We start from the raw sequence: 22,227 nt of genomic DNA, 5'->3' as shown, positions 1-22,227 counted from the left end.
AAGAACAAAACAGTTATAAACACCTGCAGAGCTTTAGTGTTCTCTGCTGCTTTTCATTCAACAAAGTTGTGTATCAGTTCAGCAGTCTTAGCCAAGGCTAAGGCTTGGGCCAACACAGTGTTGCAGAACCCTTTATGGTTGTGAGTCATTATGGTTGGGTTAATGAATAATGCTGGGGATAATGTGACAACGGTACTCATGTTCTAACCTCTGCAGGCTTGGAACATTCCTTTTCATGCGGATCGTGAAGGACGGCCAGGATCGCAGGTTTAACCATGCGAGACAGCCCAGGGATATTTTTTGTGTACTGGAATGTTCAAGGTACTTTGAATCATTATGGTCACCGGCTTTTATTTTTCTCACTCAGCCACAGTAGCAGTGATTTCCATCATCCTTAAGCAACCCGATGTAGCCCATTAGAGAATCCACTTTAACTCACCGCTCAGTCTTATTTGCTCCTTATAAATTTACGAGATTAGGATAGCCACTGATATCAGGGTTGTGCCCAAATGGGAGAGAACATAAATTAGTGTTAACATTGCACACTGATAGTATACAGTACTCTTTTGCAAATGTTTTCTTCTATTTTGTTCCCAGGTGAATGTCTTGTTGAGTAGGTGCATAATCTTGACGTGTACAAATATTATTTAGACATCTTTGATCTATTCTACCAATGGTTCAGTCAATTATTTATTCCTCTACCTTTCAGTTGTCTGGGTGTTTGACGTGCTCGCCCACCCTCATGCTGAACAGTGAGCAGCGAGATGAGCCCTTGGGCCTGAGGGACTATCTGGGCTGGGGGATATGGAGCCGTGGCTTTGTCACAGAGGCCATCACAAGTGGCTCTTCAAAGGGAACCCAGATAATGCTGTGAGTCAGCCTGGTGGGCTTCCTTAGGGGAGGTTGACCTTTTTATAATCTTCATGGATGCTGTGGGGAAGTATTCTCACTACAAAGTGCTGTAAACATGAGTCACAACCACTCTCAAAACATTGAATTAACTTCCTGTATTTGTATGTTCATTTCATATTATATTAATTTACCCAGGGAATAGCCTCAATCCAGCCTCCCCAGGGAAAGTTCATCCAGAGCGGGCTGTGGGGCGACAGCCAGCACCCTAACTACCTTGGAGATACTGCAGTGGTCTGGACTCTGGCTCTACTTCGTCTGTGATGAAGGGTCCCCAGTATGCCATCTCCTCTGTTTGTCTGGTTCCTGCTGCGTCACGTTAGTGGCATTCACATCCTGGAGAAGCGGGGTTCAGACTCTGCCTTCCAGAACACTCCTCTGGCCAATTCCCGAGTTCTGATGTTGCACACTTTCTAATAGGATGTTCTGGCTCAAGGGGAAACTTTCTGAACAGGACCACTAATCACCAAGCACCCAGTGTGCTGGTTCTCTCCAACAGTCTCTCATTTGAAGCACACACACCATTGTATGAAACATATTGTTCAGAGAACACCCAGTCTTGACAGACATTCTAAATGTGGAACAAATGCTTTGATATAAACTCCTTTTCATGCAATTGCTGTGCAATAGCTTACTGTTATGTTCATAGGCAAATTCATATGCTCTTTACAATTTCTCAACACTACCATTCCAGGCATGTACAAAGGCAGTTCATGCAGTAGACCTACTTGTACAGTTTCTGTGCATGTCATCTAGGACCAATTCATTCCTAACACTGTAGAATGACATTTTCCCTTCCTGGGAGCTAGTGTCAAGATTGGCGTAACAGAACACATTGTAGAGCAGAGACCTGACAGGTCCCCTGCTGCCTTAAAAATGATATGTATACCATCATGTGCTTTTGTTCAAGTTTTCAGCAATACCAGAAAATGCAATAATGAAACAAAGACCATTTTAAATACTGGTCCACAAAAATCTTTGATCAAAGCAAATTTGACATTTTGTTGAAATGCCACCATTTCTACACTCTGGTTCTCTGATGCAGCATTCAAGCGTTTTATGCAGTTAGAGGTGCAGAACATTAGTCAGAACCAACCTCCCATTGTGCAAACAGAGTCATATTGGCCAATACTGTAAGTTATATTTTTAGAACACTCAGGAAAGGAAACAAAGGAAGGTGAATTTCTTTCAAATGTATCCTCAAGTTGCAAAATTTGCTCAAGTCACCAAGCATACAGCTGCATGGTTACCTTAAAGTTAGTTGATTATTGCTAAAGAATGCTGCAGACATTTATCAAATGTGCCAAATTAATATTACTACACTGTGGCTAGTCTTGAGTATGTAAAAGACAAATTGAGTGAAACATGTACAATCAAACTGCTTAAGCATGTAGACGTTACGAAAGGTGATTATATAAATTAACAGGAAAATATTTTTAAAAATGCCACATGCAATAACTCAATTCAAGTTCGGCATAAAAAGCTCTATGGAATGTTGTTTTCTAACTGGTAATGTGCAAGTTAAATTGCGTGTTAGATATAAGACAATCCCCTGCCAAATTTCAGACGTGCGTATTCTCAACCAATGTTCAACATTCTTTGTAAATAAATCACAGAAAGATACTGCAAACCTCATTGTATCTACAAACCTAGTAGGTTTCATTGCCTGAGGTTATGTTAAATCTTGATTTTCTTTTCTTTTTTTAAATCAGAGCTCCAAAAGAGACCCTCCCTTTTGGTTGGAAAAATATCCTGTTACATACTAAAACCGTAGCATTTTGAAACACAAAATAGGTGTTTACAGCATCTGTGGAAGCATTAGTCTTGTAAAAAATAAGTTTATCAATCTATTGCTAGGTATTGCATTTATTTCCCATTAGGTGAACAGAGCTGCCCTGCGGCTGCTTTGGATTACTTGAGGAGCGGAGATGCAAAGAAGTTTCCTGGGCGACTGGGGAATCCCACTACCACAGCAGACCTACTCTTACTCCCAAATCTGAAAGTTATAACACCACACACATATTAGTCAGGCAGTATTAGCATTAGTCAACAGAAACCAACGTTATAAGGAAGTGAATTAAGACTTGGGTGAAAAATTCACTCATGTCATTCACCTTTACAATCTGATAATTAGGTGAAAATGTACTCCAGACTGTCAGGTTTATAGACCAATGGTGTTTGCTTCGAGACTAGTGACAACTCAAGTCCTTCAGACAGGATCTTCATACACATTGCAGTGACCTACAACACAAAATGCTGAATAATTTAAATGCATGACAGCACAGAGTGCTTATTTGGGCGTGGTCTTGCTCAGGGTGGACCTCATGCGTTGACCCAAGGAGCTGGAGGACGGTGTTTTGTTCATCTGGTGGTGCTCTGGAGTTGTGAGGGGACCCAGCATGCTCACTTGAACAATATTAACACAGTCAACATTAGTCATATTACCACAGTTTGTTACCAAGCTGTATATATTTTCATTAGTTCTTATAAATAAATAAAAATCCTTAAAATCTTCAACATAATAACACAAGAACCTAATAGAGATTTGTAGGGATGCATCCTATATCGGTGAACATATTGGAATCGACCGAAATTAGCTAAAAATGCCAACATTGGTATCGCCCCGATGTCTAGTTTAACGGTGATGTGCAAAACCGATGTCAAAGCTGACGTGCATACCTATGTAAAACGTAGGTACATGACGTAATGACTTTAGATTTTCACTGTGTGAAATCACCTACCCAGTCAGCCTATTGTGTGTACTGACTTTTATATTGTACTGTACAGCTTTACCTCAATGATCCCCAATCCTTAGGTATCAGTCTACTCAATACCCAATATATGTTTTCCCAATGTCCTCCTCAGAGTTATCAGACTCCAAAACATCTATGCAGTATTGTTTTTCTTCTGGAACAGTTTTCAATACACATAGGATGACAATACATGTGGCTCAATTCACAGTTGTTTCAGAGTCCCACAATATGAGCTGACTGATAACCCATGTCATTGATCCACAATCCATAGGTAGGGCTGTACAGTGAAATAAGTATGCCCCCAATGGAATTCTAAAGTACTATACAGTGTGATTTCAACAGATTTGTCAAATTAACTAATTGTCTTTTGATTGTGTTTTGTTGATTTTATATAACATTGCACCCTGATCTATTCGTATTAATTTGCATCACTGTCAATGAAATACTTTTATTTTGAAAGCTAATCGCAAAGTCCACTATTGTGGCTAGCTTCACATAGATAGGTCCGACCACCATTAAATCAAAAATAACTGTCATTATATATATATATATATATATTAGATGATGACCCCTAGCTATATACAGTTGAGTAGAGAGAATGATTTATTTCAGCTTTTATTTCTTTCATCACATTCTCAGTGGGTCAGAAGTTTACATACACTCAATTAGTATTTGGTAGCATTGCCTTCAAATTGTTAAACTTGGGTCAAATGTTTCAGGTAGCCTTCCACAAGCTTCCCACAATAAGTTGGGTGAATTTTGGCCCATTCCTCCTGACAGAGCTGGTGTAACTGAGTTAGGTTTGTAGGCCTCCTTGCTCGTACACGCTTTTTCAGTTCTGCCCAGAAATGTTCTATGGGATTGAGGTCCGGGCTTTGTGATGGCCACTCCAATACCTTGTCTTTGTTGTCCTTAAGCCATTTTGCCACAACTTTGGGAAGTATGCTTGGGTCATTGTCCATTTGGAAGACCCATTTGCAACCAAACTGATGTTTTGAGATGTTGCTTGAATATATACACATAATTGTCCTGCCTCATGATGCCATCTATTTTGTGAAGTGCACCAGTCCCTCCTGCAGCAAAGCACCCCCACAACATGATGCTGCCAACCTCGTGCTTCACGGTTGGGATGGTGCTCTTCGGCTTGTAAGCCTCTCCCTTTTCCTAATAATATAACGATGGTCATTATGGCCAAACAGTTCTATTTTTGTTTCATCAGACCAGAGGACATTTCTCCAAAAAGTACAATCTTTGTCCCCATGTGCAGTTGTAAACTGTAGTCTGGCTTTTTTATGGCGGTTTTGGAGTTGTGGCTTCTTTCTTGCTGAGCGTCCTTTCAGGGCATGTCGATGTGAAACCATTTTACTTTGATATAGATGCTTTTGTACCTGTTTCCTCCAGCATCTTCACAAGGTCCTTTGCTGTTGTTCTGGGATTGATTTGCACTTTTCGCACCAAAGCACTCTAGGAGACAGCATCTCTTTCCTGAGCGGTATGACAGCTGTGTGGTCCCATGGTGTTTATACTTACATACTATTGTTTGTCCAGATGAACGTGGTACCTTCAGGTGTTTGGAAATTGCTCTCAAGGATGTACCAGAGATCTACAATTTGTTTTCTGAGTTCTTGGCTGATTTCTTTTGATTTTCCCATGATGTCAAGCAAAGAGGCACTGAGTTTGAAGGTAGGCCTTGAAATACATCCACGGGTATACCTTTAATGGACTCAAATGATGTAAATTAGCCTATCAGAAGCTTCTAAAGCCATGACATCATTTTCTGGCATTTTCAAAGATTTTTCAAGGCACAGCCAACTTAGTGTATGTAAACTTCTGACCCACTGGAATTGTGATACAATTAACAATTGTAAACAATTGTTGGAAAAAAATACTTGTCATGCACAAAGTGGATGTCCTAACCGACTTGCCAAAACTATAGTTTGTTAACAAGAAATTTGTGAAGTGGTTGAAAAACGCCAACCTAAGTGTATGTAAACCTCCGATTTCAACTAAAACAGATTTAGTTTTGCTATGTTTTTGGGGAAGAACATTGTTTGCATCCATGAACTAGCTAGCTTTTCTTTCTGACCAGCACTGTAGGTGCGCGAGACAACTTTAACAGCATCATAAAATACGCATCGATGAATCGTTGTGACATATGAAATATGAGCGATGGTGCAATCAATGTGTAATGTGTAATAACTACTTAAAAATGAATGAACACGTTAAATGATGTGACGTGCAGTCATATTCAGGTCCTGATTGGTCAACAAGGTTATTTGACATGCATGTTTTTTGACACGCGAAGACCCAAACGGCGTTCCATACAAATCCTGGTTGACAAGGAAACAAATGAACAACGAAACAGCAAGTAAGTGAAAGAAATAGGTTTTGATTATGTTTTACTGGTAATGGGGACATATGTAAATGCACAATATAACTTTATGGTCAGTGTGGTGTGTGTAACCTTTTATTTAACTAGGCAAGTCAGTTAAAAACAAATTCTTATTTACAATGACGGCCTACCCTGGCCAAACCCGGAGACGCTGGGCCAATTGTGTGCCTCCCAATCATGGCCGGATGTGATACAGCCTGGAATCGAACCAGGGACTGTTGTGACACCTCTTGCACTGAGATGCAGTGCCTTAGATCACTGCATCTATGTGAGTGTGTTAACTATTTAACTGTACTAAAATGTTTAAAACGCCGCAAAAATTTAAAATATCGGATATCGGTATCAGCCAAAAATGTAATGTCGGTGCATTACTAGAGATTTGGTTTTGGGTTGACAAGATAACGCTTTGCTAGACTCATGCACTCGCTCACCTTTATGGTTAGGGGTATAATAGTTAGGGTTCTTGATGATCATGTTGCATCAGGTTGCAGCTGGTCAAGGTCCACCATCATGAACTGGCTCCAGTACTCCACCGGCAGGCCCAGCAGACGCTCAATAACCTGGGTAACAATAGAAAAACAGTAACTACTATAAATCACTCATGAGGGGAAAAATACAGTTGTATTGAATTGAAACGAATTACAGCCTATTGCGTCGTCATCTTCCAAGCAGGCAAAACAGATCTAACAACTTGCAAGACTAAGACATTGTTTTTGAACAAAAATGGCAATCATGTCACTTTTGCAGCCCATGTGTTTTTGTGAAGAAATACTGCCACTTAAAACAAGAGCTGTGTTGTTGTAATGTGTCTTACCTTGGGCTGGCGTTTGGTGTCCTGTATGGTTGTCATGGGCTCTGGGTCAGGCACTGCATGGCCAACGATAGTAGGCCCAAACACCCGTGCCAGATTGGGGATGTCCATCTTAGTGTCCAGGCTTTGGGTGACCCTGAAAGAGTTTATGGTGGTCAATAAGGATGTAGGGGAAAAACACCTGTCACAGAATGCAACAAGCATGGCCTCTTTCTACAAGACATGTCAAGAAAGGCTTGGTTGTTCATATACAATTAAGTGAGTAAGCAGAGCTCATAGTTAAATGCACAGCAGATGCTCACCTCTGGAGATGAATGGCCATGAAGGCCAGGGTGGCTCTGTTGGCCTGTGGCAGGTCACTGATGGTCTGGTACATCAGGGCAATGCTGTTATCCTCATCCACAAGCTCTGAGGACAAAGAGTGCAACGTAGAGATCACAGAAGTTAAGTAGCAGGGGAAAGAAAAGTTTTACTGTAGAGGAAGAATGTGACATTGCATAGACTTAGTAACTATAGTTACTGGTGACTAAGAATACCATGAATGAACACTGAAATAAGTCCTTGAGGAGGCCAGTGATGCAGTGGATATCTTCCACCTTGCTGAGCAGCGGGACAGTCTTCCCTCGCAATAACTTCTCCTTCAGTTCCTTCACTGTGAGGTCAGAACCAGACAGCCGATAGAGGCCGGTCTGGGAGTGAAAAGAAAGAGCATGGTGAAAGTTAAAGCGTGAAACACAGAAGCTATAAATTCTACTGTATAAACTAATTGTTTTTATTATATTTAACCTTTATTTAACTAGGCAAGTCAGTTAAGAACAAATTCTTATTTACAATTACGGCCTAGGAACAGTGGGTTAACTGCCTTGTTCAGGGGCAGAACATTTTTTTTTTTGCCTTGTCATCTCTGGGATTTGATCTAGCAACCTTTCGGTTACTGGCCCAACGCTCTAACCACTAGGCTACCTGCCACCCAAACTAAGCCATAAAAGGCAGTAATGATTCAGCCCAGTGTGAGATTGAGACAAAAACACTCACCTCATGTAGGCCCCTCTGCTCAATCTCATTGACACAGTGCACCACCAAAGAGGGAATCATGGGAGATTGGACATGGGAGACGTAGTCTGCAAGTTTGCCATGGGAAGGAAATAAAAGTAAAAGAGAATGTTTATCCCACTGAACTAAACTCAAGAGATCTTTGAAGAAAAACAGATTTACATCAGAATAAAAGTATTGGAATACAAGCAGAGAAGTACAATGGAATTTTCCCCTTACCTCTCCAATTTTGACAGGAGTGCCACCCAGGATGGGGATGCATGGCAGGGGACAGCGTTCACGACACTCTGGGTGGGTGACCAGTCTGCAGTCACGACACTTCAGGGAGATCTTCCCAAACTTGATCCTCATGCCACAAGGCACACACGACTCAGGCTTGAATACCTGTGCATGCGGTAGAATAAAGCTTTTAACTCGAAAATAAGAACCAACATTTTCTGCCTTGCAGAAAAAATTGAAAACACAGCCATGCAATCTCCATAGACAAACATTTGCAGTAGAATGGCCTTACTGAAGAACTCAGTGACTTAATGTGGCACCGTCATAGGATTCCACCTTTCCAACAAGTCCGTTCGTCAAATTTCTGATAGAAGTAACAACGGCTCAGCAGCGAAGTGGTAGGCACACAAGCTCACAGAACGGGACCACCTAGTGTGTAACGCGTAAAAATAGTCTGTCCTCGGTTGCAACACTCACTGCCAAATTCCAAACTGCCTCTGGAAGCAACATCAGCACAATAACTGTTTGTCGGGTGCTTCAAGAAACGGGTTTCCATGGCCGAGCAGCCGCACACAAGCTTAAGATCACCATGCGCAATGCCAAGTGTTGGCTGGAGTGGTGTAAAGCTTGCCGACATTGGGCTCTGGAGCAGTGGAAACGCAGTGATGAACCCTTCACCATCTGGCAGTCGGACAGACTAATCAGGGTTTGGCGGATGCCAGGAGAACGCTACCTGCCTAAATGCATAGTGCCAAATGTAAAGTTTGGTGAAGGAGGAATAATGGTCTGGGGCTGTTTTTCCATGATTCGGGCTAGGCCCCTTAGTTCCAGTGAAGGGAAATCTTAACACTACAGCACACGACATTCTGTGCTTCCAACTTCGTGGCAACAGTGTGGAGACTGTTATAGCAGCAAAAAGGGGGGGGGGACCAACTCCATATTAATGCCCATGATTTTGGGATGAGCGGTTCAATGAGCAGGTGTCCACATTGTTTTGGTCATGTAGTGTATATAGCACATTATCGTCTCAATTACATATTGTATTGGTTGTCTTAGCCCTTCTCCCTGCTAATGGTTTGGCTATGAGTAACATAATTGATGATTCAGAGGCTCAAGAATTTAGACAAGACAAAGATACAAGCTTACCAGAGAGTCATCCGTTTTATCATAGCTGATGTCTGATAAAATGGAGGCAGACTCATCTATGGTCTGCAATCTATGGAAAACAAAATGAAATACTATAACACTTCAGATGTTGATATGTTAACAGAAAATGCTTTGATAAGCTTTCAAACTCTGGAAGAGGAGCAAGACACTAGCAAGGGATCCTTAACTTTTTCTGGTGTTAAGGTTGGCTCGTGCTGCCTGAGATTGAGCGTTGAGGAAAGCCAGAGCAGAACGCTGCTCTTCATTCAGCTGGAGGCTGTTGCTGGAACCCTCAGTGATCAGAAGCTCCCAAATTAGTTGGATCTGACAGTCCTGTAACACAACAGAACGCAGGGAGAAGGAAGGTGAGAGGAGTTGTTTAAAGCCATTCAACAGTTTCTTCAGAGAAGGGTGAACCAGTCTGAGGGTACCAGTGACGAGAATAAAATAAAATATGAATTAGACTTGCTGTGAATACACACCAACTTCTCACAGTTAGCCTCTGCCTTCTGGCGCCTGCGGATCTCCACGTCGACTTGATTGCGAGCATGCTTGAGTTTGACTTCCAGGGCTCCCCTCTCAGTTTCTGCTTTGGCAAGCACTTCCTTGCAGGACCCTAGGTCTTGCTCAAACCTGAGCCATCTACGACGACAGTCCTCAAAGTTGAGGGCCATCTGGATGAACTCTGATACGAGAAGATGCACAATAAAGGTGTGGTAGCTTTGAATATATATTGTACAGCATTGTCTATACTATTAATCTCCATGTCAAATCAAATTAAATACAATTACTTACGGGGTTCAATGCTCTCATTGAGTATGTCAACATGAGACCGCAGATTGTCAAACAAGCTGTGTAGGTTTAACACAGGAGCGTCCATCTTCTGAGAAAAATAAGGGCACATAGAAACCTCTGAAAATAAGTTTGCGAAATGTCAATAGGTGAATAACCTCGTCCCCAGGCTAATTGCGGATGGGCGAAAGTGTCTGGTGGTGGTGAACCCTGGCTGATCATTCATCATAGCCAACTATGATGAACAGATCAACTGTCTTTTCCTAATCCAAAAAATAGCACCGAATACAAAATAAAAAAAATGCAATTTCCCAATATTAGCGAACCAAATTTGCCACATAAGTCACCCAAATTAGCTAAAACCTGCACATACAATTTAGATGGAAGGAAAGCAACAGTAGATTTAGCTCAGACGCTAACGTTAGCTGGCTACAGTAGCTAGCCAACATTGCTGGCGATGTGTAATTTAAAAAACTACTGTACAGCTAACAGTTAGCTACTAGCATGCTAAAGTTAGCTGCCACTACATACCGTTTGAGTCCACCACACTAATGAAAAAAGGCAGACAAAACAGAAAAATCTTTGCACAGCCAAATGTTTTGACCTCTGTTTTTGCACTGGATGATCAAGTTTGTTATTCTTTTGTTTGGGTTATCTCACGCTAAACCCCTGGAAGTGTGTACAAGAAGCAAGGCAGGCGCGTTGCATTTCAAATTTACCCACTAGCCAATGAATATCAACTGACGTTCTTCACCTAGCTGTAAATCAACGCACACATTGCGGTTACCACAGCCACAGTGTCAAAATTAGCTTTATTGTAAAAAAAAAAGATTGGTCTTAATTTAAGGTTAGGCATAAGGTTAACCACAGTGTGGTTGGGTTCAAAATCAGATTGTATGAAGATACATTTTTAAATAGGTGGCGTTTATGCCTTGTGGTTTGTGGTAACTAGTGACGACTGCCCCATTAAACGACTGATGTTAGCTCTGATCCAGTATCCCCCAGTCCAGGCTTTCCTCCCCACAGAGCAGTCATTTAGCTTCTCTCTCATGGGAAAACGCAAAACTCAAATCAGCTTCAAATGCAGCATACAAGAGTGAATAAAATGGGTGAAATATTTATGAACATCTGGGAAAATCGAATCCATATTACATTATAATGGTGAATATTATGATGACAATAATTATTGAGCATTAGTATTAACATTAATTATCATTCTTGTTATATCATATTGATTGATATCATATTAACACATTGATATTTCTACAATTATTAGGCTATTTGAACTCAGTAGCTGTGATTTATGGTTTTGACTAGAAGTTACTTTTTCGTAGCAGGTTAGGAGAATTAACGTGGCAGGTTAGGAGAATTAGGTTAAGTTTAGGATAAAGGTTAGTTCAAATGCTCCCCTAACCTGCTACGAAAAGTCACTCCCGGTCGTAGCTGTGCTCCATCGAGTCAGAACCGTGATTTACATGGCATATGTGTTGCTCCAACATTACTACTTACAGCCATAGAATGTTGCTGAACCAGAGGTTACGACTGTCTTGATTAATTTCAGAGTTTATCAACTGGGTTGGGTAGGTTACTTTCTAACTGTCACAATTACCTGTCCAAAATTGTAATCAATAACATAACTTTTGGATTAGCCAAACTCAGTAACGTAATCTGATTACTTTGTAATCAGTGAGGAAGCAAGCAAATGTCCATAAACAGAACACACACACACATACACTCCCTCCCGCTGAGATACTGTAGAAGAAGAGAGAGAGAGAGAAAGAGAAAGAGAATGAGAGAGAGAGAGAGAGAGAGAGAGATAATTTTTACTTGGACAACTTGTGAACATCGCAAGTGCATTCATCCAGATCAACTGCTGAAAGGAGCATGATTTAATTCCAGGAAGAAGCTTGTTGAAGACAGCAAAGATGATTGCCACTACTCAACAGAACATGGGCACGGACCTGGTAAATGGCTCTACTCAATACTGTTTCGTTTTTTTTTTTTTTTTATGTTCCCAAGATTGTTTTTTATTTTATCATAGAGCAGGATCTGCGTTGATCTCATTGCATAAATCTCTCTGATGAGCATGGCGATAACATTACAGTCGCAGAGGTCTGTGTGTGCGTGTGTCTAGATGTGAGCGTATGCGCTTGAAGGATGGTCTAAATGCGCCTGTTTTTATATTTTATATCTCTGTCGTGACCAGTCAGAAATAGTTTTTACATTTAAATCAACATGATATGATTATCAATTAATATCTGTCTTTCATTTGTGCTCTTTTATTCGTACTTAATATATCTAATCAATACAGGCATCTCTTGAACAAGCTTCTGTGTGCACTGCAGTGGTCGCAGTGGTAACCCCAATACCGGTATTCCCCTCTTCAATCGCAAACTGTTTTGATGTAGTGATTTTTTTTGTTGGTAAACTGATTCAGTTAAATTATGTAGGCTATATTTTAAAACACATCATACTGCGTGTCGGTTGCGGTTATAGCAATTAAAATGCTGTAGTCATGGCTTACCCATGCCAAAGGGCATATAGGCCTACTTTATTAATTGATTTATAGCCCACAGCATGTGGATAAAGAGAGATCTGCAATCGAGGTGTGAATGAGGCACACAACTTGCAGCAGGTGATGGACAATCTAATTTATTCTGTAATTATATGAAGTGTATAGCCTCAATTAAGTTGATTTAAAATCTGAATAGCAAAGTTGACTTATTTAACACCAGACCTTATTTTACCAGCATTTTCATTTCACAATTTTTGCCACTGTTTTTAATGTCATATTAATTTCCCCCCATGTACTGAATAATGTCCACTGCATGGTCATTCAGCAGCTCTGTGAGCCTATTCAAACAGAGAAGTTGCAACAGTTTTTGCATGTAGCTGTCTCTACTTGCAGGCTGTCAATAGGTTGCAGAATTGCTGATGCTCCAGAAATGTAAAAGTAACCAAATGTGACTGTAGTTGGTTGCTTCTTGGTGGACAGTTGCTGATAGCTACATACATACTGTTTTTAATTAATAATCAGAGAAATAAATTGCTCCTGGATATTAGTTAGTGTTGCGATATGCTTTCCATCTCCACTACAGCAGTACTTTATAGCCTTGCCAAGTCTAATTAAGAATACCCATTACCTTCTCAGCGACAGCAACAATTCAGCCGTGACGGCATTTTCAGTTCAGAGCTGCACTATTCATTTGGTTTACAAATCATGTGTCAGACTGTCAACAACATTGTTTTTAAGCAGTGCTGTGTTAGGTTGCATTGGTAGATTTTATACTGTGCAACATTGTGAATAATTGAAAATAGATGATACATGTCTTTCCTGTCTGAAGTGGTCAGTGGGGAATGTTTTATGTCTCCCAACAATTTAGAATTGATCCATTTACATTTTGTAGGTTAAACAAAGAATCCACACAACACTAGTTAGTGTATCTTTCCCAGGCAAATGTTTCTCTGCGTTATTATGGCACAGTCCTTTTATTTTACACAGCCAAGCAATTCATATACTGCACCTCCGTGCTTGGTTCTGTTTCCACAGATTTGATCTGTGATGGGGTGGTTGAACAAGAAGAGTGTACTTTAAAAGGATGCATTTACAGTTGAAGTCAGAAGTTTACATACACCTTAGCCAAATAAATTTAAACTCAGTTTTTCACAATTCCTGACATTTAATCCAAGTAAAGAATCCCTGTTTTAGGTCAGTTTGGAAAACAACTTTATTTTAAGAATGTGAAATGTCAGAATAATAGTAGAGAGAATGATTTATTTCAGCTTGTATTTCTTTCATCACTTTCCCAGTGGGTCAGAAGTTTACATACACTCAATTAGTATTTGGTAGCATTGCCTTTAAAATTGTCTAACTTGGGTCAAACGTTTCGGGTAGGTTTCACAAGCTTCCCACAATAAGTTGGGTGAATTTTGGCCCATTCCTCCCGACAGAGCTGGTGTACTGAGTCAGGTTTGTAGGCCTCATTGCTCGCACATGCTTTTTCAGGTCTGCCCACAAATTTTCTACAGGATTGAGGTCAGGGCTTTGTGATGGCCACTCCAATACCTTGACTTTGTTGTCCTTAAGCCATTTTGCCACAACTTTGGAAGTATGTTTGGGGTCATTGTCCATTTGTAAGACGCATTTTCATCCAAGCTTTAACTTCCTGACTGATGTCTTGAGATGATGCTTCAATATATCCACATAATTTTCCTGCCTCATGATGCCATCTATATTATGAGGTGCACCAGTCCCTCCTGCAGCAAAGCACCCCCACAACATGATGCTGCCACCCACGTGCGTCACGGTTGGGATGGTGTTCTTCGGCTTGCAAGCATCCCTCTTTTTCCTCCAAACATAACGATGGTCATTATGCCCAAACAGCTCCATTTTTGTTTCATCAGACCAGAGGACATTTCTCCAAAAAGTACAATATTCGTCCCCATGTACATTTGCAAACCATAGTCTGGCTTTTTTATGGCGGTTTTGGAGCAGTGGCCTCTTCCTTGCTGAGCGGACTTTCAGGTTTTGTTGATATAGGACTTGTTTTACTGTGGATATAGATACTTTTGTACCTGTTTCCTCAAGCATCTTCACAAGGTCCTTTGCTGTTGTTCTGGGATTGATCTGCACTTTTCGCACTAAAGTACGTTCATCTCTAGGAGACCGAAGGCGTCTCCTTCCTGAGTGGTATGACGGCTGTGTGGTCCCATGGTGTTTATACTTGCATACTTTTGTTTGTACAGATGAACTTGGTACCTTCAGGTGTTTGGAAATCGCTCCCAAGGATGAACCAGACTTGTAGAGGTCTATATTTTTTGACTGATTTCTTTTGATTTTCCCATGATGTCAAGCAAAGAGGCACTGAGTTTGAAGGTAGCCCTTGAAATACATCCACAGGTACGCCTCCAATTGACTCAAATGATGTCAATTAGCCTATCAGAAGTTTAAAGCCATGACATAATTTCCTGTGATTTTCCAAGCTGTTTAAAGGCACAGTCAACTTAGTGTATGTAAACTTCTGACCCACTGGAATTGTGATACAGTGAGTTATAAGTGAAATAATCTTTCTGTAAACAATTGTTGGAAATTTTACTTGTGTCATGCACAAAGTGGATGTCCTAACCGACTTGCCAAAACTAAAGTTTAACAAGAAATTTGTTATTGGTTGAAAAACAAGTTTTTATTGACTCCAACCTAAGTGTATGTAAACTTCCGACTTCAACTGTATCAGTCCTGTGTCAGAACATGCACCTCTCTCTCATATCAATTATTTAGCAGACTGTCACGGTTTTCTGTATGGGAAAGAGAGTCAGACCAAAATGCAGCGTGGCTATTGTGATCCATGTTTAATGAAACTGAAGCAACACGAATCCAATACAAAAACGACAAAACAATAAACGTAACGAAAACCCAAACAGCCTAATACTGGTGCACATATACACGACAGAACAAGGACATCAAGACACTAAGGACAATCACCCACAAAACCCAACACCAAACAGCCTGATACTGGTGCACATACACACAGAACAAGGACACTAAGGACATTCACCCACAAAACCCAACACCAAACAGCCTAATACTGGTGCACATACACACGATATGAAAAGGACACTAAGGACAATCACCCACAAAACCCAACACCAAACAGGCTACCTAAATATGGTTCCCAATCAGAGATAATGACGAACACCTGCCTCTGATTGAGAACCATATCAGGCCAAACATAGAACTAGACAAACTAGACATGTAACATAGAATGCCCACCCAGACCAACCAAAACATAGAAACATACAAAGCAAACTATGATCAGGGTGTGACACAGACGCTCTTATCCAGAGCAATTAGTGTTAAAATTAGTGTTAAGTGCCTTGCTCAAGGGCACACCAACAGATGTTTCACCTAGTCAGCTCAGGGATTCAAACCAGCAACCTTTCAGTTACTGGCCCAACGCACTTAACCGCTAGACTACCTGTCGTTATCTTTTATTCTCCTCTCCCTCATAGTTTACAGCAGTATCACACTCCCTTCTCCCCAGGGCGGACACAGCAATGTAGAGGAGTGGGATAGGTTCAGCAGCCATATAGTGTACTGAGAGCCTTTTTGTACAGTCATTTGCTATTGCTTGGTGGGATGCATGGTAGGATGCATGAAAGGGAATAGAGAAAAGGGCTGCAGGGCTCACAGCAGAGGAGGCTTAAAGCAGTGGATTTTTCCATGCAACTGTGGCAGGTGCTGCTGAGTATATGATATTAGGGCAAAAGTGTCATCCTCCTCAACCCAAATCCAAAGCCTACCACCTACAACCTTTGAGGATGTGAGAGGCAAGTGAGAAAAGGCAAATTGTTGCAATTCTGCCAAATAAATGGCGGTATAGATGGCGGCACTGTGTTTATTGAAATTGTATTATCCAAAAGGTCACTTCAATCATGGCGTGGCGATACAGCTTTCAAATCCTTTGAAGTTTATAGCGGAGCACTGGCAGTGCTGTTGAGGTCCTTGCACATCACCCCAGTTATATCTATTTAAACCAGTCAGAAAGTGGGAAACTGCTTCATAATGGCTACTATTTAACTGAGGTACCAAAGAGATATTGACATGGCAATGCATTCAAATAAAAGTTATGTGTTAATGGTTCATCTGCTTTTGTCCCGTGAGATCAATTACAGTGAATCGTTAAAACAAGATGCTGGTAGGCTCATTGTATCTTCCAAAAAATAGTTGCTATTACAGTTTTGTCTCTTAAAATGTAATGGTTGACTGGCTTGCTTGATCTTCAAATATCATGTCTTGGTACATCTTGTTTTTCTTTCTGGTTACTAGTGATTGGTTGCTGCAGAATTATGTAGCTGGTGGGATTTGGATATGTAGATGAGAGTCAGCATGTCTCAACAATAGCTTCATTAGCTGTGATTCTGCTCCCGATGATTTATTGTGTTATTTTCACCGCATGTTCCAAAGACAGACAGACAAGGAGATCCCCAGAGTCTAATTTATAAACTACCTCTGGTGCATTGGGAGCAAATTGAGCAATTCTATTTTGTGTGGTTTCCCTTTTTGAGTCTGTAGCCAACCATACAATTAAGGTGTTTTGATTACAGTCTACATACAGTATGTGTTTCAGCATGTGTTTTATCTGTAACCGTTAGTTGAGTTTCTCAGTGAAGAAGGGGTCAGGTTATCGGACCAGGGATTACGCAAGGATGTGTCATATTTTGTGGGGCGAGAGGCTTTCTAGTGACCCACCTAAAGTCCCTTTTACCGGCTGCTCGCTTTCTATGAATTGTTTCCCGCTGGACCTTGTTCAGCTGCACACTGTACCGATCCTATTTGGTTGGTTGAGGGGAATTCCCTTGGTCTGCTCTGTCTGTTGGCCATGGTGGGAGGGGAACTCTGTTATCTCTCACTGACGCTACAGACGTAGTCAGCCCTGCAAATGTTTGCAGAGGTCTCTCCCCAAGAGATACATGTTTGGTTGCACATACAGTACGAAGCTCCATTTAGTCTATAGACTAGAGTATAGACTGCCTGTGGGTTGGTTTGACTGACAGCATCATCAAAGCTTTATCATAGGCTCCTCTTGACTCTCTCTCGGATGGATGGCTCACAGAGCAGTGTATTGTACATTATAATTGTTTTATTGTCCAGATTCCTTTTATCGGGTCACCAAAAAGCGTGCACTGGTGATATTCACATGTCAATCTAACCCCTCATCTGTCCACCTCTTCTGGCAATCAGTGCTGTGCTGAATCCTTGATTCCTCAGATGTAGCGTCGCCATCATTGAAACCCACCCAGAATATGGTGGATGTGTGTATCCACCCTTGAGATTATCTTCCCGTCTCCTGTATCTGTGTCTCATTTGCAACTTTGACATAACTCCCTCTTCCCCCAGCCAGCATGCACAGGGTTCTCCCGCTCTATCTGATGTGCTTCCTGTGGTGGTGCATCCCATTAGAGGGGATGTTTCAGCAGAGTGTTGCATGCAGTAGTAATTAGGGAAGGATTTTGAAATCAAAACACTATCTGTGGTCGAATCAGAAGAGCGAAGGGAAATTACATGAACCGTGCCTCTCTGTTAGGGTCTCCTCTGTGTGTGTGTGTGTGTGTGTGTGTGTGTGTGTGTGTGTCTGCCTGCTAGGGTCTCTTTTCTTCCATATCTTACATAACACCCAATCAGAGGGAATGATGTTGATCGGGTCCACTATTGTACAGCACAGGACTGTGCACTGTGTTGAGAGAACAGAGAGAATTACAGAGATAGAGTATAGCAGCTACAGTCAAAGAAAGGAGCACATCAGGGGAGGACTTATTGGTCTGGAGCTCTGGACCTGTGTGGAAGGGTGCACGTTCCATGAAAGGTGAGTTAGCTACCTAGAAGACCAACATGATGAGGTGTGATGATGGGAATTAATTTAACAAAAAGTTCAAGAACACAAGGTGAAACATAAATAAGATGGAACATTACAGTACAAGAAACAGCTGCTGTAGGAATATTGCGTCTGTATATTCTCCTCCAATGCTCCTCAAAGCTCTACTGGAATAAGGAAGCCACAGTATCAGTCACGATTAAATACAACTGCAGACGATTCCAGAGTCCTCATATATAGTGTGTAGCTGTCTGAGACAAGACACCGGGGCATTATATTCATTGGAGTGTGAGAGCGCAATCACAATGCAGCCATAAACCTCATGGCCTGGCCCTGTCCTCAAAGCCACAGAGCCATGGCCAGCTGCTGTTTTCCATCACCCTCACCTTTCCGCAGGCCTTGATGGAGGACAGGAACAGCCATGGGGATTGCTGGTTGACATATTGCTGATCCTCCATCCAGCCCTGTGTTACACCAGCTGTCTCCGAACCACCACTATACAGCCACTGTTGCATTCACACACACACATCTCCACTTATGCAATGTACAATCCCCAACCTCACATGCTCTCAACCTATCTGCATACTGAAAAAACTTAAACCACAATCACACAAGACACAATCATAAAAGTAAAATCAAACAGTTGACATAACAACGAGAAAAGGGCCATGGAGCATATTATTGTTACCAGTAGAACCAGAAAGGGAATGATATCTGTACATAGCTCCACACTTCATAGGCTAATCTTGAGATAATACTCAACACACAGTATATCGTTTCATGTTTCATGTTTTATGTGTACCCCAGGAAGAGTAGCTAGTGCTTTTGCAACAGTTAATGGGGATCCTAATAAAATACCAAATACTACACCGGCTCTGATACCCTTCAGATGTGGCAGGACTTGCAAACTATTACGGATTACAAAGGGAAACCCAGCCGAGAGCTGCCCAGTGACGCAAGCCTACCAAACAAGCTACATTTTGTCTATGCTCGCTTTGAGGCAAGCAACACATAACCATGCATGAGAGCACCAGCTGCTCTAGATGACTGTGTGATCACAATCTCCATTGTCAATGTCAGTAAGACTTTTAAACAGGCCGCAGGCTCAGCACATGCTCTGACCAGCTGACAAGTGTCTTCACTGACATTTACAACCTCTCTCTGACCCAGTCTGTAATACCTACATGTTTCAAGCAGACCACCATAGTCCTTGTGCCCAAGAACGCTGTGCCCAAGAACGTGCACCCTTCCACTCTTCCTCCCAAACCCTACCCTGTGCCCCATGAAAGCTGTTACAGGTGAAATGAGGCGACAGATTTGAGAAATTAAACCATGACAGAAATGATAGTCTGCAATTAATTAAACATTTTTCCCTGGCAAAGGAGAAGTCTAAATTACACATTTTTCTGTCATAGTGAGAGTACGAAACTGTTATTTCCCCAGAGACTGCCTGTTGCCTACGCCGCAGATCTGCTTGTCTGAGAGCGAAATACTCACTGTGAGGCTGTGGAAATGAAGCGGCACTAATGTTCTCTCCCTCAGCTGTGTGTGTGGACATTACACTCATCGCTGTGTGTCTGTATGTGTGTGTGTGTCTGTGTGCTTCTCTTGTTAGGACATGCATGCTTCAGCCGGTCCACCTCGGAACTGGAAGGGCATTGCAATCGCCATGATGGTGATCGTTGGTGTTCTATCACTGGTCAGCCTTTCAGTCATCATGCTCACACCTGGTAAGATGAAACACATAATGGGAGAGGGAAGAGAAGGAATGGGGGAGGGAAGAGAAGAGAAGGAATGGGGGAGGGAAGAGAAGGAATGGGGGATGGAAGAGAAGGAATGGGGAGGAAAAGAAAGATGTAGAGAAACAAATAGAGAAAAAGAATGCAGGAGGGAGAGAGAAAGAGAATAAAGGCAAGGAGGGGTGAAGGGGGTGAGTGAGATGGAGGCTTGAAGAACAGAGAGAGAGAGAAAGAGAGAGAGGGACGGAGAGAAGGAGAGAGGATGCAGTGGGAGGAGTGAGAACAGAGACTCCATCAGATTAACATATCAACAATGACATTCACAATTTGACAAAACAAATCAACACTGACAAATACAAAATTCCCCTGCATTGAAAAGAGACTCAGACAAAAGACGAGACTCCAGTGCTATGCTAAGAACAAGCTGAGCCGCAGCACCAGCTGTGCCTTGGATCTGTGTGAATAGAGGAAGCTTCTTGTTCATTCCGGGTGGAAATGACAAGTGGAGTGTTTTTGTCCATTTGTTTTCTCCCACTTTCTCATTTCTCTCGCTTTCTCTCTTTCTCTGGAAGATGAGTCTCACCTGTTTCTGCGATCCCGTCTCACCATGGAGGATCTGGAAAGTGAGAAGTATACAGTTCACGACCCCTGTGTGACCTGGTTGGATGGTAAGAGCCTTGATACCCTAAAGCGGGGGAACGAGATAGAACATGTATAGGGAAGCCAAGGCAAGCTCCCATTCATGTTATATTGAGTGAACCAACCAAAAGGTAACCATTTCCCTTCGGCCTGTGTTGTCCCTTCCAGAGAATGAGGTTGCGCTCAGAACCAGAGAGGGTCATGTCCTGTCCTACAGCCTCCACTCCAACATCACAGCTACCCTGCTGGACAACAGCTCTTTAGTGAGTAACGGCCCATAACGGCCCTGCAGGAGAGGAGCTGTATTCCACTATTGATCGGCTCATATAAGGAGTCAACCAGGCAAATTCAATAGAGACTGAGTGGTCCTCCCAGATGGAGAAAGAACTATAGAACGACTGTTAAACCAGTAGAGAGCAGTAGTAACTATACAGTTAGATAGATATGCAGTGACAGTTTAAGCTCTTTTGGGTCTATTTGGTTCCCTCACTGTTCAATTGAAGCCTTCAACATACGGCTTCAAAGAGATTTTTCAAGCAAGAGCCTCACTTTGAACAACACCGCCTGGCTCTGTGCGACACTGACAGACTTATGTGGGTCATTGCCTAGGAGCTAAGCAGGGTTCTGTTGTCAAGATGGGGAGATGCTGTCTCCTCTCCGGCTCTCGCCAGATTCTCACTTGGTGTATCATCTCTGTTGCCATGTTAATCCCACACTGTAGCTGTAAGCCTACAACAGTAATTAGCATTCTGCTCATGATATATGCAGACCTACTATAACTATGGCCATGGCTTCCCAAGTGCAGTCCTATCTCTGATATTATCTACAACTACTTAGCTCCAGGGATGTTGTTCTTGAAGGTTAAGTCTCATATTAGATCTAGGGATGTTGTTGACATGTTTATCTTACCATGTTTTCTACAGGATTTGACTTACACAAAGTTCCATGTGTCTGCAGACAAGAGGTTTGTCCTGTTGGCATACAACATTCAACCGGTGAGTGACTCTGGTTATGACCAAATAAAATGCTCAGCAGAACCATCTCTTTTACAGTGCCAATCTTCATCAATAATCATACCCACTGTCAAAGCAATTCTCCAAAGACACCAAAGATTATTTGATTGCAACAAGGGTTTCACACTCACTTTCATTGAACACATTAGTTTTACACAGCAATGCCACAAACTGATTCCAGACCATCAGAGAAAATCAATTGAGTCAAATCTGTTTCCGTTTGCGACTAATGACAGGTCTATTTCCCAACTGCATTGTGACTGTAGTACAATGATGCCATGCATTCTAATCCGGCCTTTAGAGTAAATCCCCTTATGAAACAGTTAGAGAGAGGGAGAGAGAGAGAAATAGGGAGAGGGAGGGAGAGGGAGAGAGAGAAATATGGAGAG

The 22,227-nt window shown here is 41.9% G+C and overlaps 1 protein-coding gene and 1 pseudogene across 1 annotated transcript; one reads left to right on the top strand and one right to left on the bottom strand.

The window, feature by feature from the left end:
* Positions 1-2,030: 2,030 nt before the first annotated feature.
* On the bottom strand, positions 2,031-10,813 carry LOC110532559 (annotated as a pseudogene).
* A 1,053-nt stretch (positions 10,814-11,866) lies between these two features.
* LOC110532557 (inactive dipeptidyl peptidase 10-like) lies at positions 11,867-22,227 on the top strand. The gene is made up of 5 exons (XM_036988558.1): positions 11,867-12,039; positions 20,063-20,177; positions 20,759-20,854; positions 20,994-21,088; positions 21,749-22,227. The coding sequence occupies exons 1-5, from the start codon at positions 12,001-12,003 to the stop codon at positions 22,142-22,144; spliced, it is 741 nt and encodes a 246-aa protein (XP_036844453.1). The 5' UTR covers positions 11,867-12,000; the 3' UTR covers positions 22,145-22,227.

Source organism: Oncorhynchus mykiss, chromosome 9 (assembly GCF_013265735.2).
Source record: "Oncorhynchus mykiss isolate Arlee chromosome 9, USDA_OmykA_1.1, whole genome shotgun sequence".
Lineage (NCBI taxonomy): Eukaryota > Metazoa > Chordata > Actinopteri > Salmoniformes > Salmonidae > Oncorhynchus > Oncorhynchus mykiss.
Note: the sequence above shows the minus strand (reverse complement) of the source record. Positions and strands in the feature narration are given on the sequence as shown.

Bases quoted from the DNA above. Each gene is read 5' to 3' on its own strand.
- LOC110532557 (XM_036988558.1), top strand. From the start codon at position 12,001: ATGATTGCCACTACTCAACAGAACATGGGCACGGACCTG. The intron at 12,040-20,062 runs GTAAATGGCTCT...TTCTCTTGTTAG, and splicing joins AGAACATGGGCACGGACCTG to GACATGCATGCTTCAGCCGG. The intron at 21,089-21,748 runs GTGAGTAACGGC...TGTTTTCTACAG, and splicing joins TGCTGGACAACAGCTCTTTA to GATTTGACTTACACAAAGTT.